Source organism: Salvelinus sp. IW2-2015, linkage group LG11, assembly GCF_002910315.2.
Source record: "Salvelinus sp. IW2-2015 linkage group LG11, ASM291031v2, whole genome shotgun sequence".
Taxonomy (NCBI): Eukaryota; Metazoa; Chordata; class Actinopteri; order Salmoniformes; family Salmonidae; genus Salvelinus; species Salvelinus sp. IW2-2015.
In genome coordinates, this window is record NC_036851.1 from 1,335,400 (window position 1) to 1,351,577 (window position 16,178).

General features: G+C 43.8%; 1 protein-coding gene across 1 annotated transcript in view; it reads right to left on the reverse strand.

The window, feature by feature from the left end:
* uqcc1 (ubiquinol-cytochrome c reductase complex assembly factor 1) overlaps positions 1–14,944 on the reverse strand; it is a 34,655-nt gene extending 19,711 nt beyond the window's left edge. The window contains exons 1-6 of the mRNA XM_023995796.2: positions 14,734–14,944; positions 13,680–13,787; positions 11,108–11,218; positions 8,675–8,747; positions 8,148–8,205; positions 2,831–2,939 (exon numbers count right to left, since the gene is read on the reverse strand). Of these exons, the coding sequence (XP_023851564.1) occupies positions 2,831–2,939; positions 8,148–8,205; positions 8,675–8,747; positions 11,108–11,218; positions 13,680–13,787; positions 14,734–14,808 (534 nt within the window). The 5' untranslated portion in view covers positions 14,809–14,944. The remainder of the gene's footprint in view (positions 1–2,830; positions 2,940–8,147; positions 8,206–8,674; positions 8,748–11,107; positions 11,219–13,679; positions 13,788–14,733) is intronic.
* Between the last annotated feature and the right edge of the window lie 1,234 nt (positions 14,945–16,178).

A 16,178-nucleotide genomic window follows, 5' to 3' on the forward strand; every position in this document is an offset into this window, starting at 1 on the left:
AAATTGTGCGCAGCTTCATGGGTCTCCTGGTCACGGCCGGGATTGAACCCAGGTCTGTAGTGGTGCTTTAGACTGCTAAACCACTCAGCAGTGGGTCTGTAGTTTTGACTTCAGAAGTGTCGAGTGTTAGATTCTTGAGGAGATGCAGCCAGTAATGAGTTGACCTCACTAGTTGCAGGATTTAATCTGGAGAGAGAGGGGAGAAAGAGGTCAAGGCGTAGAGTCTTTCTCTGTGAGTGGGACCAGTGGACTCAATAGGCAGTGAATGAGAAGCAGATTTCAACCTTTTCAAAGTGGTTCAAAGTCATCCGCAGAGAGGGAGGAAAATAGTTTCCTAGGGTTAGAGGCAGAAGCTTGACATTTAGAGTGAAAGAAAGTGGCTGTACCAGTGGAAAGAGGAAGAAAAGGTATAGAGCCAGAACAGTTGATGCACCTAGGCATACAGTGCATTTGGAAAGTATTCAGACACTTACTTTTCCCACATTTTGTTACGTTACAGCCTTGTTCTAAGATTAAGAAGGAAAAATATTTAAATCAATCGACACAATATCTCACCAATTGGATGACAAGGCAAAAACAGTAAAAAAAACTAAAACAGAAATACCTTATTTACATAAGTATTCAGACCCTTTGCTATGAGACTCGAAATTGAGCTCAGGTACATCCGATTTCCATTGATCATCCTTGAGATGTTTCTACAACTTGATTGAAGTGAACCTGTGGTGAAATTCAATTGATTGGACATGATTTAGAAAGGCACACACCCGTCTGTGTAAGGTCCCACAGTGCATGACAGTGCAGAAACCAAGCCTTGAGGACGAAGGAATTATCCGTAGAGCTCCGAGACAGGATTGTGTCAAGGCACAGATCTGGGGAAATACACCAAAACAATTCTGCAGCATTGAAGGTCCCCAAGAACACAGTGGCCTCCATCATTCTTAAATGGAAGAAGTTTGGAACCACCCAGCCAAACTGAGCAATCGAGAGAAAACGGCCTTGATCAGGGAGGTGCCCAATAACCCGATGGTAACTCTGACAGAGCTACAGAGTTCCTCTGTGGAGACGGGAGAATCTTCCAGAAGGACAACCATCTCTGCAGCACTCCACCAAATCAGGCCTTCATGGTAGAGTGGCCAGACGGAAGTCGCTCCTCAGTAAACGGCACATGACAGCCCACTTGGATTTTGCCAAAAGGCACCTAAAGGACTCTGACTATGAGAAACAAGATTCTCTGGTCTGATGAAACCAAGATTAAACTCTTCAGCCTGAATGCCAAGCATCACATCTAGAGGAAACCTGGCACCACTCCTACGTTGAAGCATGGTGGTGGCAGCACCATGCTGTGGGATGTTTTTCAGCGACAGGGACTGGGAGACTAGTCAGGATCGAGGGAAAGATAAACGGAGCAAAGTACAGAAAGATCCTCGATGAAAACCTGCTCCAGTTCGCTCAGGACCTCAGACTGGGGTGAAGGTTCACCTTCCAACAGGACAACGACCCTAAGCACACAGCCAAGACAACGCAGGAGTGGCTTCTGGACAAGTCTCAATGTCCTTCAGTGGCCCAGCCAAAGCCCGGACTTGAACTCGATCGTACACCTCGAGACCTGAGAATAGCTGTGTAGCTACGCTCCCTACCCAACGCGACAGCGCTTGAGAGGATCTGCAGAGAAGAATGGGAGAGACTCCCCCAAATACAGGTGTGCCAAGCATGTAGCATCATACCCAAGAAGACTCGAAGCTATAATCGCTGCCAAAGGTGCTTCAACTAAGTAAAGGATCCGAATACTTATCTAAATGTGATCGCAGGTTTCTACTTGTAATAACTCTGCAAAAATGTCTAAAAATCTGTTTTTAACTTTGTCATTATGGGGTAGGGTCTAGATTGATTAAATTGATGAGGGATTTATTTTTTAATTTTTTTTTTGAATAAGGCTGTAAAGTAACAAAAAGTGGAAAAAGTCAAGGGGTCTGAATACTTTCCGAACGAAATGTAGATTCTACAAGTGTCTGGAACTCTATTGGAGGAATGCAACACCATTCAGGGGCCACTACAGAAACTCATAAGTGTTCAATAATTGGGTTGAGATCTGGTGACAGAAGGCCATGGCATATTGTTTTCATGCTCATCAAACCATTCAGTGACCACTCGTGCCCCTGTGGAAGGGGGCATTGTCATCCTATGGGGGTATAGCCATGGTAGCCAAAATTGTTTTGGCCTGCCCAGCATTTTTATACTTGAACCTGGGCATGATGGGAAGTTAATTACCTCAGGAACCACAACCTGCGTGGAAGCACCTGCTTTTAATTGACTTTGCATCCCTAATTTACTCAAGTGTTCCCATTATTTTGGCAGTTCCCTGTATCTGCCTATAGATAATACAGGATGCTTTGTGATTGCAACAGATGTCAGTGTATTCTACAAGATGCATGATGCACATATTAAAAGCAATACGCAGAAGTTTCCCTCTCTGTCCCTCCCAGTGGTACCTTTTGGGCACACTGATTCAATGGCGATGTCCAGTATGCAATGAATCCCGATTTCTTTCTCTGCTACTAAAAACGTCATGTAACCTTGACCTGAAATTACTGGATGGGTATTGAGAAAGCAAAATGGTAGAAACTCCATCCATCCTATCAGAATGTTAAGTTGAGCCATTATTAGCTGTCTGATCATAGGATCAGTTTTGCCTTTTAAGTCATTATGAAAAAGATTACATGGGCAGAGGGAACCAAATCCTAGACCAGCACTACTACTTCCAGATGCTTGACAGATGTGGTCCCAGGTTTTAGACTGGAAAAGACATGAGGTTGAAGTTTGAGGTACTTACCCCCATGATCTTGCTCCTCTGCTCCACGTCCTCCCACATTGAGTGGACGATGTAGCGGCACATGTACTTCCCCTCACGGCCTTCTTGCCTAATCCTCACCAGACAAATCCTACAGGGGATTACAGAGTTAACACCTTATCAGACAGGGACGGACAGCCTCTTACCCTAAAGGGCCAATACCCAACTTGAGATTACACTATACAGTGTATTCGGAAAGTATTCAGACCCCTTCTCCACAATTTATTAAATCAATTATATTCCTCAATCTACAAACAATACCACATAATGACAAAGCGAAGACAGTTTTTTTGAAAATTCTAGCCAAAAAAATAAATACATTAATACCTTATTTACATAAGTATTCAGACACTTTGCTATGAGACTCGAAATTGAGCTCAGGTGCATCCTGTTTTCATTAACCATCCTTGAGATGTTTTTGACAAATTGATCGGAGTCCACCTGTGGTATATTCAATTGATTGGACATTATTTGGAAATGCACACCTGTCTATATAAGGTCCCACAGTTGACAGTGCATGTCAGAGCAAAAACCAAGCCTTGAGATCTAAGGAATTGACCGAGACAGGATTGTGTCGAGGCACAGATCTGGGGAAGGGTACCAAAACATTTCTGCAGCATTGAAGGTCCCCAAGAACACAGTGACCTCCATCATTCTTAAATGCAAGAAGTTTGGAACCACAAAGACTCTTCCTAGAGCTGGCCGCCCAGCCAAACTAAGCAATCGGGAGAGAAGGGTCAGGGAGGTGACCAAGAACCTGATGGTCACTGACAGAGCTCCAGAGTTCCTCTGTGGAGATGGGAGAACCTTCTAGAAGGACAGCCATCTCTGCAGCACTCCACCAATCAGGCCTTTATGGTAGAGTGGCCAGATGGAAGGCACATGACAGCCTACCAAAAGGCACCTATAGGACTCAGACCATGAGAAACAAGATTCTCTGGTTTGATGAAACCAAGATTGAACTCTTTGGCCTGAATGCCAAGCGTCAAGTCTGGAGGAAACCTGGCGCCATCCCTATGGTGAAGCATGGTGGTGGCATCAACATGATGAAAACCTGCTCCAGAGCTCTCAGGACCTCAGACTGGGGTGAAGGTTCACCTTCCAACAGGACAACAACCCTAAGCACACAGCCAAGACAACGCAGGAGTGGCTTCGGGACAAGTCTTTGAATGTCCTTGAGTGGCCCAGCCAGAGCCCGGACTTGAACCCGATCTAACGTCTCTGGAGAGACCTGAAAATAGCTGTGCAGCAACGTTCCCCATCCAACCTGACAGAGCTTGCGTGGATCTGCAGAGAAGAACGGGAGAAAGTTCCCAAATACAGGAGTACCAAGCTTGTAGTGTCATAACCAAGGCTGTAATCGCTGCCAAAGGTGCTTCAACAAAGTACTGAGTAAAGGGTCTGAATACACACGTATGAGATATTTCAGTTACATGTTTTATACATTTGCAAAAATGTCTAAAAACCTGTTCTTGCTTTTTCACTATGGGGTATTGTGTAGATTGATGAGGGGGAAAAAACTATTTCATCCATTTTAGAATAAGGCTGTAACATAACAAAATGTGGAAAAAGTCAAGGGGTCTGAATACTTTGAGTGCACCGTAAATACACAAAAGTATGTGGACCCCCCTTCAAATTCATGGATTTGGATATTCCAGCCACACCCGTCGCTGACAGGGGTATAAGAATCGAGCACACATCCATGCAACCTCCATAGACAAACATTGGCAGTAGAATGGCCTTACAGAAGAGCTCAGTGATTTTCAACGTGGCAGTAGAATGGCCTTACAGAAGAGCTCAGTGATTTAACATGGCACCATCATAGGATGCCACCTCACTTCCTCAAATCTCTCCCCTATTAATTTCTCCCCTGCTAGAGACGCCCCGTTCTACTCAGCCGTGAAGTGGTACGCCACACAAGCTCACAGAATGGGACAGCCAAGTGCCGAAGTGCGTAGCACATAAAAATCATCTGTCCTCAGTTGCAACAATCACTACCGAGCTCCAAACTGCATTTAGAAGCAAAGTCAGCATTAGAACTATTAGTCGGGAGCTTCATGAGATGGGTTTCCATGGCCGACAAGCCTAAGATCACAATACGCAATGCCAAGCGTTGGCTGGTGGTGTAAAGTTCGCCACCATTGGACACTGGAACGTGTTCTCTGGAGTGATGAATCATACTTCCCGACCTGGCAGTCGGACGGACAAAGGAGTTGGCGGATGCCAGGAGAAAGCTACAGGCCCCCAACGCATAGTGTCAACTGTAACGTTTGGTGGAGGTGGAATAATGGTCTGGGGCTGTTTTTCATGGTTCGGGCTAGGCCCCTTCGTTCCAGTGAAGGGAAATCTTAACACTACAGCATATAATAACATTCTAGACGATTCTGTGGTTCCAACTTTGTGGCAACAGTTTGGGGGTGGCCCTTTCCTGCACAAAGCGAGGTCCATACAGAAATGGTTTGTCGAGATCAGCATGGAAGAACTTGACTGGCCTGCACAGAGCCCTGACCTCAATCAAACATCTTTTGGATGAAATGGAACGCAGACTGCGAGCCAGGCCTAATCGCCCAACCTCACTAATGCTTGTGGCTGAATGGAAACAAGTCCCCGCAGCAATGTTCCAACACCTAGTGGAAAGCCTTCCAAGAAGAGTGGGGGCTGTTACAGCAGCAGAGGAGGAACAATCTCCATATTAATGCCCATGATTTTTGAATGAGCAGGTGTCCACATACTTTTGGTCATGTATTGTACATGACCATACCTAGGAAATCCTCTGACATCAATGCATGATTTATTTATGTTCAAGTCACACATGCTTGTATCAAGTTACTGTAACAATGCTACTTTTAAGTGGTTCATGTTGATTCTGCTGTGTTGGGATCACACACAACCCTTTTCTTAATGGGCTTTATTCTGACTAGTACTGTGCAATTTCTGAAACGGGTATCTGATTAAGTCAATAGAACTGAATCGGTGGTTGTTCTACATTTTAACTCACTGGTTCTTGGATCCAAATGCAAATAACCTAAACCTGTGTGAGTATGAATCCGCATTCGTGTGCATTATTCCCACGACATGACACCATTTTCATAGCGTGAAGATTGTTTAGCCTCATGCGCACAGCAGTTTTGATTGAGTCCAGGCCTGGCTTTTGGAGCTTATGTCATCCCGCATGCCAAAGTCAACAGAATTAGTGGCAGGAAAGTAGCTTTGACAGGAAGTCAGAGGAGTGGTGGGCATGTTTGATGAAGAGGTTCATGGCAGCGCAATTTATCACCCAACTCTGATGAGCTCATGCATGCATACCTTTCTTTCCCAGGTCTGGATCAAATACCAAGGCATGTGTTAACTCAAGGCATGTAACCTGAACTACCTGGGGCTTGAGAGTACAGATGCAAAAAGGGTGGTGAGGTTAGGTTATTCTAAAATAAGAGTATATGGATGACACCCAGTTAGATTTTTCTCTTGGAAAATCATGGCAAGATTTACCTCTAAACAATTCTTATCCAAATAGAAACATACCTAAACAATTAAGCCCTTACCACTGCACTCTATACAGACAGGGAGCTTGGTCAGGGCCCTGGTGGAGTGGTACCAGTAAAATAACCTCTCCCTCAACGTCAACAAAACGAAGGCGCTGATCGTGGACTTCAGGAAACAGCAGAGGGAGCACGCCCCTATGGGAGAACGCCGCTATCCACGTCGACGGGATCGTAGTGGAGTAGGTGGAAAGCTTCAAGTTCTTCAGTGTACACATCACTGACAATCTGAAATCGTCCACACTGACAGTGTGGTGAAGCGCAACAGCGGCTCTTCAACATCAGAAGGCTGAAGAAATTTGGCTTGGCACCTAAGACCCTCAGAAACTTTTACAGATGCACAATTGAGAGCACCCCGTTGTGCTGTATCGCCGCCTGGCACGACAACTGCACCACCCGCAACCGCAGGGCTCTCCAGAGGTGGTGCGGTCTGCACAACGCATCACCGGGGGCACACTGCCTGCCCTGCAGGACATCTACAGCACCCGATGTCACAGGAAGGCCAAAAAGATCAATCACCTGAGCCACGGCCTATTCACTCCGCTACCATCCAGAAGGCGAGGTCAGTACAGGTGCATCAAAGCTGGGACCGAAAGACTGAAAAACAGCTTCCATCTCAAGGCCATCAGACTGTTAAAATAGTCATCGCTAGCCGGCTACCAAATCAAGTTTATTTTATATAGCCCTTCGTACATCAGCTAATATCTCGAAGTGCTGTACAGAAACCCAGCCTAAAACCTCAAACAGCAAGCAATGCAGGTGTAGAAGCACGGTGGCTAGGAAAAACTCCCTAGAAAGGCCAAAACCTAGGAAGAAACCTAGAGAGGAACCAGGCTTTGAGGGGTGGCCAGTCCTCTTCTGGCTGTGCCGGGTGGAGATTATAACAGAACATGGCCAAGATGTTCAAATGTTCATAAATGACCAGCATGGTCAAATAATAATCAGGAGTAAATGTCAGTTGGCGTATCTGTCAGTTGGCTTTTCATAGCCGATTATTAAGAGTATCTCTACCGCTCCTGCGGTCTCTAGAGAGTTGAAAACAGCAGGTCTGGGACAGGTAGCACGTCCGGTGGACAGGTCAGGGTTCCATAGCCGCAGGCAGAACAGTTGAAACTGGAACAGCAGCAAGGCCAGGTGGACTGGGGACAAGCCACCCTGCACCTTAGGCTGCTGCCCTATATACATGGAATCACTGGCCACTTAAATAATGGAACACTAGTCACATTAATAATGTTTACATACTGCTTTACTCATTTCATATGTATATACTGTATTTTATGAAAAGCCACTGCGACATTGCTCGTCCTAATATTTATATAGTTCTTAATTCCATTCTTTTAGAAGTGTGCATTGTTGTGAATTGTTAGATACTCCTCCACTGTTGGAGCTAGGAACACAAGCATTTCGCTACACTTGCAATAACATCTGTTAAATACGTGTATGTGACAAATACAATTTTATTTGATTTAGACGTCATTGGCGCTCATGCCTAGAATGTCTCCTATGTCGAATCCTTTTATCAGAAAATACAAAATCTTAACACCAATTGAAAGTCTAGATTTGACTTCCAAGGAACAGCAGATGGGAGACAAAAGAACAGCCAAACTGAAAGACAGAATTGAGGTCGAAGTAGAAAATAAAGGCTTCGTCATGGGAACTTGTTGTTCCCAAAAGGGTTTCAAATTTAACAGAGGGTGGTAAAAGCTAAGTAAACCTGGCCTGAGGAGGGCCCGTAGAGGGGGTGTAACAATGGTACTCGCCAGACATGGAGCTGTGCCACCAGGAACCAGGAGTTGAGCGTGTCGGGGAGGGAGCATTCTGTGGACGGAGAGATCAGAGGGGCATGTCAGCCAAGACCGGCTTACATTCCATCCCCCCCACCCGCTAAAGAAAACAGCCTAACCAGCCTGAAAAGTGTCACATTAATCTTTCAGGTTGCCAATGAAAGGGTCCCTTTAGGCACTTGGGCAGTCTTGTTGATGTGAAGTTACTCTGGGTCGATAAGCCCAAGCAGCCCTTCCCTCCATCCATCCATGGGACTGGTAAGGTCCACACGGCCATTGTTCTCAAAGACATGGAAATGTACTCAAAAGACTGGCACAACTACATCTCAGTCATAGATTACTAACCTGTCAATGACTTATGAAATCAATTGCTTATGTTCAATTAATTATCAACAAAGACCTGTTGGCATCTGGCTGGAATAATAGGCTACCTCAGGTGATGCACTCTATAGAAGGAATTAACTACATAGAAGGAATCTGAATATATACAGGTAAATACTTACTTTCAAAAAATTCATCATAGTTGATTCTCTCCACACAGCATGTGTACATGCGCAAGGCAGCAATCTTGATTTTCTGCAAAAACAGACCGTAGCAATAAGTTGATAAGATAACAAAGACCTAAAGAGTATCCCACACCTTAACACTTTCCTTTTAACTTCTCCAAAATATAAACCAAAGTTCACACATAAGAAAAGCAGAGGGCTTTGGCCCAGGGTGGGTGGTGGCATAAGAAGAGCGGATTGTGAATCATGGGTAAATCTCTCTCCGTCCGGGCATTCTGGGTAAGCTTGGCGCTGGCATGGGAGGCCCTCTGAGCGCAGCCTCAGCTGCTGTGCACACGAGTCAACGTTCATTTAGGAACTCTGCTGCTACCCACTCACAGTACAGCAGTGGCTATGGTTTGGAGTTGGTATGCCTTTGCATTCCCTAAGGCTTTTGACACCAAACCAATTTAAACCGTAAGACACGGTTCAGAGGAAGGCTTTTCAAGCTGATCTAAATGAAGCTACCTTGTGCTGTTTTAAGACCCTGTAGCAGTTGTGACAAAGGCCATGTGCAAATTGAGCATTAGTGCAGACAAGAGGTAAATGACAGCTCTGATTTAAAAAAGGGGCAATCTGCAGTTGCTACATCCATTTTCGGACTTATAAATGAATACTATATACCCATTGATTCTTGAAGAATATAAGTTATAAATGCCTCTCCAATGTTTGTAAACAAAGTCAATGTATATAAACACTAGATAGCCTCAAAACATTGTTAAAACTGGGGGTTGGAACCGAAGAGCCATACTGTTCTGGAACAGAAGCGTTATTTTAAAAGCATGAGTACCGGTTAATGACGTTCTTTTACGTTCCAGGCATTTTTTTTTTATCTAGACCCACAAAAAAAAAAAAAAGTGTCTACGCAAAGGCATAACTCTGTCAGAAACTTATTTCAGTGTCTGCCTGCAAGCTGGAAATCTTTGCCAGCGTGTATGCGTATTTAGGCTACCTGCCCCTCCCAAGCCACTATACTGACGTTACAAACTTGATTCAGAAGATAGGGAGAGATTTTTTTATTAGCTAGAGAGGAATGGTTTAACTTTTTCAACGCTAGTCAACGATACTATAGGCCTAGTTATCACATTTCACGTTGGATTTATTAACTACAAAAAAGGTAAGATGTGTTTTTAATTCTGGTGCCGCTCTGAACAAATAAGCTTATTAGCTAGCTAGCTCAAAGGACAGTCAAAGTTCCTCCATAGATGAAGCTCCTCCTAGGGTTCAGAACTTTATTTTGCTGGTCGGAACAGTGGAACACAAAAAAAAAAGTGTTTCTGTTCAGAACCAAACGATTGAAAAATAAACTTGGGTTCCAGCCCCTGGTTAAAAATATAAAATGTTCATATCATGGCAGGTCAGTCTGTATCCATAGTTCTATGAATTTACATTTCTCCAGCCCCATCCCTCAGCGCTTCACCCCGAACAGGGGAGGGGAGGGCGCTTTCTTCTGGTTTCAACTGTTGATTACCACTTTAAAACACCATCCTCCGATACTCCCTACACACTTGTAGAAATCTGAGTGGATAGGATAGGTGTAATATGACAAAACTTCAGAGGGCAAGGTGGGGCTATTACCATATTGCTAAGGCTATACCTTATAGCTTTTCTGTCCTTGCAACATGGCCAGAAAAACATCTCAAGGACCCATTTAAAGTCTAGGGCCCAGCCCAGAGTTACCAACATTAGGAACCAGACCTAGCTTTTTTTCTTAAACCTTTCACATACTTTGAGTGTTTGCTTTAGCCCCAGATGGGCGGGGCTCGCCGGTTTCTATCGGTTCCATAGCAACAGGGAAGCTCAATCAAGCACAGCTAAAGTATTTATAATGATTTCAAATGGTAGGCTATTTGAACCCAGGTCTGGGCCCAACCCAAGAGAGGGTGGTTTCAGAATGCATTGTCACCCCTAACCCATAGGAGGTACTTGGGCTAGTCCACAGGGAAGATTCCTGGTTCACCACAGGGTTAATGCTCCCCTGTTGGGATTCATAAGCCTCATATCCCCATGTAACCAGGATGGACATTTAAGTGCCAGTCCTGTCTTTAGAGATGGGAATGTGTGCGTTCAATGTGACAGGCATTTGTTACACATCACCGTTTAAAAAAATCAGAACCAAATTAACGATAGGTCTAAAACAACGAGCGAGTTGCAACAACTCCCATTTCGGCGACACATACTTTTGGATGCATCTCGTGTGTACATGTTGGTTGAAATGCTATCCTTCACAAGTGAACCTCGATGCATTATTGAACATGACATCCTACATATAGATTAAAGTGTGAGCTGATAAATCAGAGAGGTTACTTGTGAGAGACCTAAAGTAACGCTGTATGAAGAACTGCAGTGGATGGACATTTGAGTGGTTTGGTGAACGCTAGAGGCACTTACCCATTTGTTGTATTTGAGAGGTCCTGTGAAGCCCATGGCCTCGATGAGCTTGGTGAAGGCCCCCACCTCCTCTTCCATGGCCATCTGTGGGGTTTCTTTCACATTAAAGAGCTGGGAATGGAGGGACAAGAGGGAAGAGCCTTGACGCATGATATCAGCTTGAAAGGTAGCCCAGTAAGCCTACTACAGACACTGACTAGGGATGTGCGGATCAGCGCACATCAAAACCACAACTGTCCGCAATTTCAAAAGAACTGATCCGGCACCTGCCCGTCTTGATGTGATACAGTAAGGGACCCGCAACCTGGAAATTCAAAATGCATCTGATTAAATATCTCAGAAAACGCATTTAAAATGTCAAACATGCAACAATAATGGCTTATTTTAGCATGTAGGCTAAGCATTAACAGCTAACCAGTGATAGGCTACTTTTTCCAACCTGCTAATAAACTCAGCAAAAAAAGAAAGTCCTCACTGTCAACTGCGTTTATTTTCAGCAAACTTAACATATGTAAATATTTGTATGAACATAAGATTCAACAACTGAAACAAACTGAACAAGTTCCACAGACATGTGACTAACAGAAATGGAATAATGTGTCCCTGAACAAAAGGGGGACGGTTAAAATCAAAAGTAACAGTCAATGCAGCTGGTGGCCACACCAGATACTAAGTACTGTAGCGCATCTCCTCATGGACTGCACCAGATTTGCCAGTTCTTACTGTGAGATGTTACCCCACTCTTCCACCTGCAAGTTCCCAGACATTTCTGGGGGGGGAAATGACCTTAGCCCTCACCCTCCAATCCAACAGGTCCCAGACGTGCTCAATGGGATTGAGATCCGGGCTCGTCGCTGGCCATGGCAGAACACTGACATTCCTGTCTTTCAGGAAATCACGCACAGACGAGTAGTATGGCAGGTGTCATTGTCATGCTGGAGAGTCATGTCAGGATGAGCCTGCAGGAAGGGTACCACATGAGGGAGGATGTCTTCCCTGTAACGCACAGCGTTGAGATTGCCTGCAAAGACAACAAGCTCAGTCCGATGATGCTGTGACACACCTCCCCAGACCATGACAAACCCTCCACCTCCAAATCGATCCCACTCCAGAGTACAGGCCTTGGTGTAACGCTCATTCCGTCGACAATAAACGCAAATCCAACCATCACCCCTGGTGAGAGACAAAACCACGACTCGTCAGTGAAGAGCACTTTTTGCCAGTCCTGTCTGGTCCAGCGACAGTGGGTTAGTGCCCATAGGCGACATTGTTGCCAGTGATGTCTGGTGAGGACCTGCCTTACAACAGGCCTACAAGCCCTCAGTCCAGCCTCTCTCAGCCTATTGCGGACAGTCTGAGCACTGATGGAGGGATTGTGCATTCCTGGTGTAACTCGGGCAGTTGTTGCCATCCTGTACCTGTCTTGCAGGTGTGATGTTCGGATGTACCGATCCTGTGCAGATGTTACATGTGGTCTGCCACTGTGAGGATGATCAGCTGTCCATCCTGTCTCCCTGTAGCGCTGTCTTAGGCGTCTCACAATAAGGACATTGTAATTTATTTCCCTGGCCACATCTGCAGTCTTCATCCCTTCTTGCAGCATGTCTAAGGCACGTTCATGCAGATGAGCAGGGACCCTGGGCATCTTTCTTTTGGTGTTTTGAGTCAGTAGAAAAGCCTCTTTAGTGTCCTACGTTTTCAAAACTGTGACCTTAATGCCTACCGTCTGCAAGCTGTTAGTGTTTTAATGACCGTTCCACAGGTGCATGTTCATTAATTGTTTATGGTTCATTGAACAAGCATGGGAAACAGTGTTTATGGATTTCTACGAATTATCTTTGAAAGACAGGGTCCTGAAAAAGGGACGTTTAATTTTTTGCTGAGTTAAGCATTGAAAAAGTTAATCCATTCTTCTCTAGCTAATAAAAAAAAAATCTATCTTCTGAATCACACTTGTAATGTCAGTACAGTAGCCTATGCTTCGGAGGGAGGAGGGGCAGGTAGACTAAACACGTACACACACTGGCAAAGATCTCAGCTCGCAGCCAGACACTAGAATAAGTTTCTGAGTGGCAGAGAGGGCTTTGCCTGGAACATTATTGCGTTTTTTTGTGGGACTAGAACAAAAATGCCTGGAACGTAAAATAACATTAACCGGAACTGATGCTTTTAAAATAACATCCGTTTTAGTATAGTGTGGATCATTTTTGTTCCTAGTTCTGTTTCTGTTCTTTCAAAAATGTATTTATTAGTTCGGTTCCCTGAACCAGTTCCAATCCCTGGTTAAAACAGTGTACAGGTAGTGTGTATTTTGCGAAATAATTGATTGTGATACGCAAGTAGAGGGATTTATGTTTCTAGAACAGTAACGCAATTGAGAATCGATTCACGTTTTTATGGAGTATTTGGCCATTTTGCCTCCCAGAGCCAATTCTTCTTTTAAACAGAACATTAGGCTCCTTTAGTTCAATATTGGACTAACTTAGGCTTTGGCTAGACTGAAAATACGATCAGTGAAGGCACATTTTCTGTAGTTCCAACCTTGATGCGAGTCATGGTGGTTAGCACATACCTGTGAAGTGCTGTGAAGAGTCCGGCATTGTGTCTGGGACGGAGAGGTTGCAGCGAACAACCGGCAAGCAATTAAAGCTCTTCCAAGACAGGCCTCTTGCTCTAATGCCTTAAACAATGACAGAATAAACATGGCATTAGGTAAAATCCAATAAAAAAGGTACTGAGATGCAGTTAGGCCTACTTACCAACATATTTGGGAGTGAATGTACCATGCAATTATATACATTTTACAAAGAAAAAAATGTGCATGTGTCCATGGTAGGCTAAAAGTTCTCATAAAGCTTTTAAGTTTTGCTGAACTATCATAGCTACCTGCAGGGACGTCGCTAGACCCATTTTAGGGGGGCTTCAGGGGAGGCTGCTGCATGCGCTGGTGACAGTTAGGTCTACTTGTATCTAACATTTAACGTTAACTACTACTGCTGTGACTGCTAGCTAACAGTAAACTGACAGGACAGATTCATGCAGATAGGCTACGATGTGAATTTGTGGTAAGTTAGAACAGAGAGAGAGAATATTCACTACTATAGACTACTTCTGGTTGTCTCGAAAGAGCTAAGCTACCTGTATACCAATAACATTTTGTATTGCTGTCGTTGTGATCTTAGAAACCTGACTTGGCCTCTGGGTTTTGTGAAGTGTATACGAGTTAGTTAACTTACTGCGGACTGTTCTGCAGCAAAAAAAGATGAAGCAGCCTACCACGGCATATTGTGTAATCATCTCTAGAAGTTTTACACAGAAAGGCAAGGAGATAAGAGTACAATTTAGGAAGAATATTGAAATAAGTTAATGACACCCAAGTTCACCTGGGTTGGAGGTAATGCTAGTTGACATTGGCTAACGTTAGCTCTAGTTTTTCTTATGTTTTTGGAACATTCAATAGAGTAAGCCTACAATCTATTATTCATGTTCCAATCTGACAAGTGAGCGCAATTTGGTTGGCACTGGAGTTATTTTATTTGGCAACCAATAGAGAAAATGTTGCGACTTGACAGTTAGCTAAGCTAGCTAGCTAGCTATAGCCTTCATGTGAGCAAGCCTTACATTACCTTGCCGAAGGTGACTCTGGATGCCGACGTATTTATTATGTTCCTCACAGCGGCCTGCAATGGTCGCCGATACATGACTCCGCCAAAAGTTACAATATTTAACCTACGTATTGAAACCAAGAAGCTGGAAACAGATTGTTTTTCATTAAATCTTCACGTTTTGTAACACTGGCCCTCCTTCTTCTTTGAGATTTGGTTGGTGGATCGCATCCAACTTTTAGGTGCATACACTGCCACCTAATGTACTGGCGTGTGAGGCCCTCACGGCCTACATGGGTAACTGCAACTTCGGGCACTTTGGCGTTGCAGGCTTTCATAATTAAAATGTATTGAAACACAATTTTACAAGTATTATAATTGTCTTTGATTTGTCTAGAAGCAATATCTGATAATAGCTGCAATCGTACGATTCAGGTATGTATATATTTTTGTAAATTTTTCTCAGACACCCATAGACAAATGTCATTTCTGTCAAGGCATTAAACATCATCGTACAATTCATTTATAACACATTTCTTATACATGTGTACATGAACGTGTATTGAATATTATTTTAAGTGATTTTTAAGGTTTTCCTAATATTAACAACTCACCACGACGCCTGAATGTATAAACTTGCCTTCATGACGACTGAAAACATTTATCATGAAAAATAAGATATTTCCACCCAACTTTTTTGTGAGATCATAATAACAACCATATAATGTCCTTATCTAAATGTAAATTATATACTAATTTACCAAAAAAATATCAGTGTGGTGGAAATGACCAGGTGTGGTGGAAATGACATCTATGTTAAAAAATATGAAAAAAATATTTTATTGCTGTCACGCCCTGACCATAGTTTGCGTTGTATGTTTCTATGTTTTGTTTGGTCAGGGKGTGATATGAGTGGGCATTCTATGTTGTATGTCTAGTTTGTCTGTTTCCATGTGTTTGGCCTGATATGGTTCTCAATCAGAGGCAGGTGTTAGTTGTTGTCTCTGATTGGGAGCCATATTTAGGTAGCCTGTTTTGTCTTTGTGGGTGATTGTTCCTGTATTGTTACCATACGGGACTTTGTTGGTTTTGTTCAGTGTTTCTATTTGCTTTATTAAAGTATGGAAACATACCACGCTGCGCATTGGTCCTCCGATCCTTCCTACTACTCCTCCTCAGAAGAGGAGGAAGACGAGCGTTACAATTGCAAACATTTTGAACAACCATTTTTAAACATGTAATTAACATAAGACAAAGTAAGATTCCAAAAGTAACCGATGGGCAGAGCTCAAGGAAGTAGGCCAGTGTTTTTGAGAGATGGGCCCAGATACTGTAGTAGAGGGGTCGTCTGCATAGAAGAGCTCAGTGAGTAAAGTGAAACTGTATCCTTTGTAGTATATCCAACACAGGTGTGGAGGGTCACCTGCTTATGAGAATCACCAAAGTGAACTGCCAGGATTTCTCTG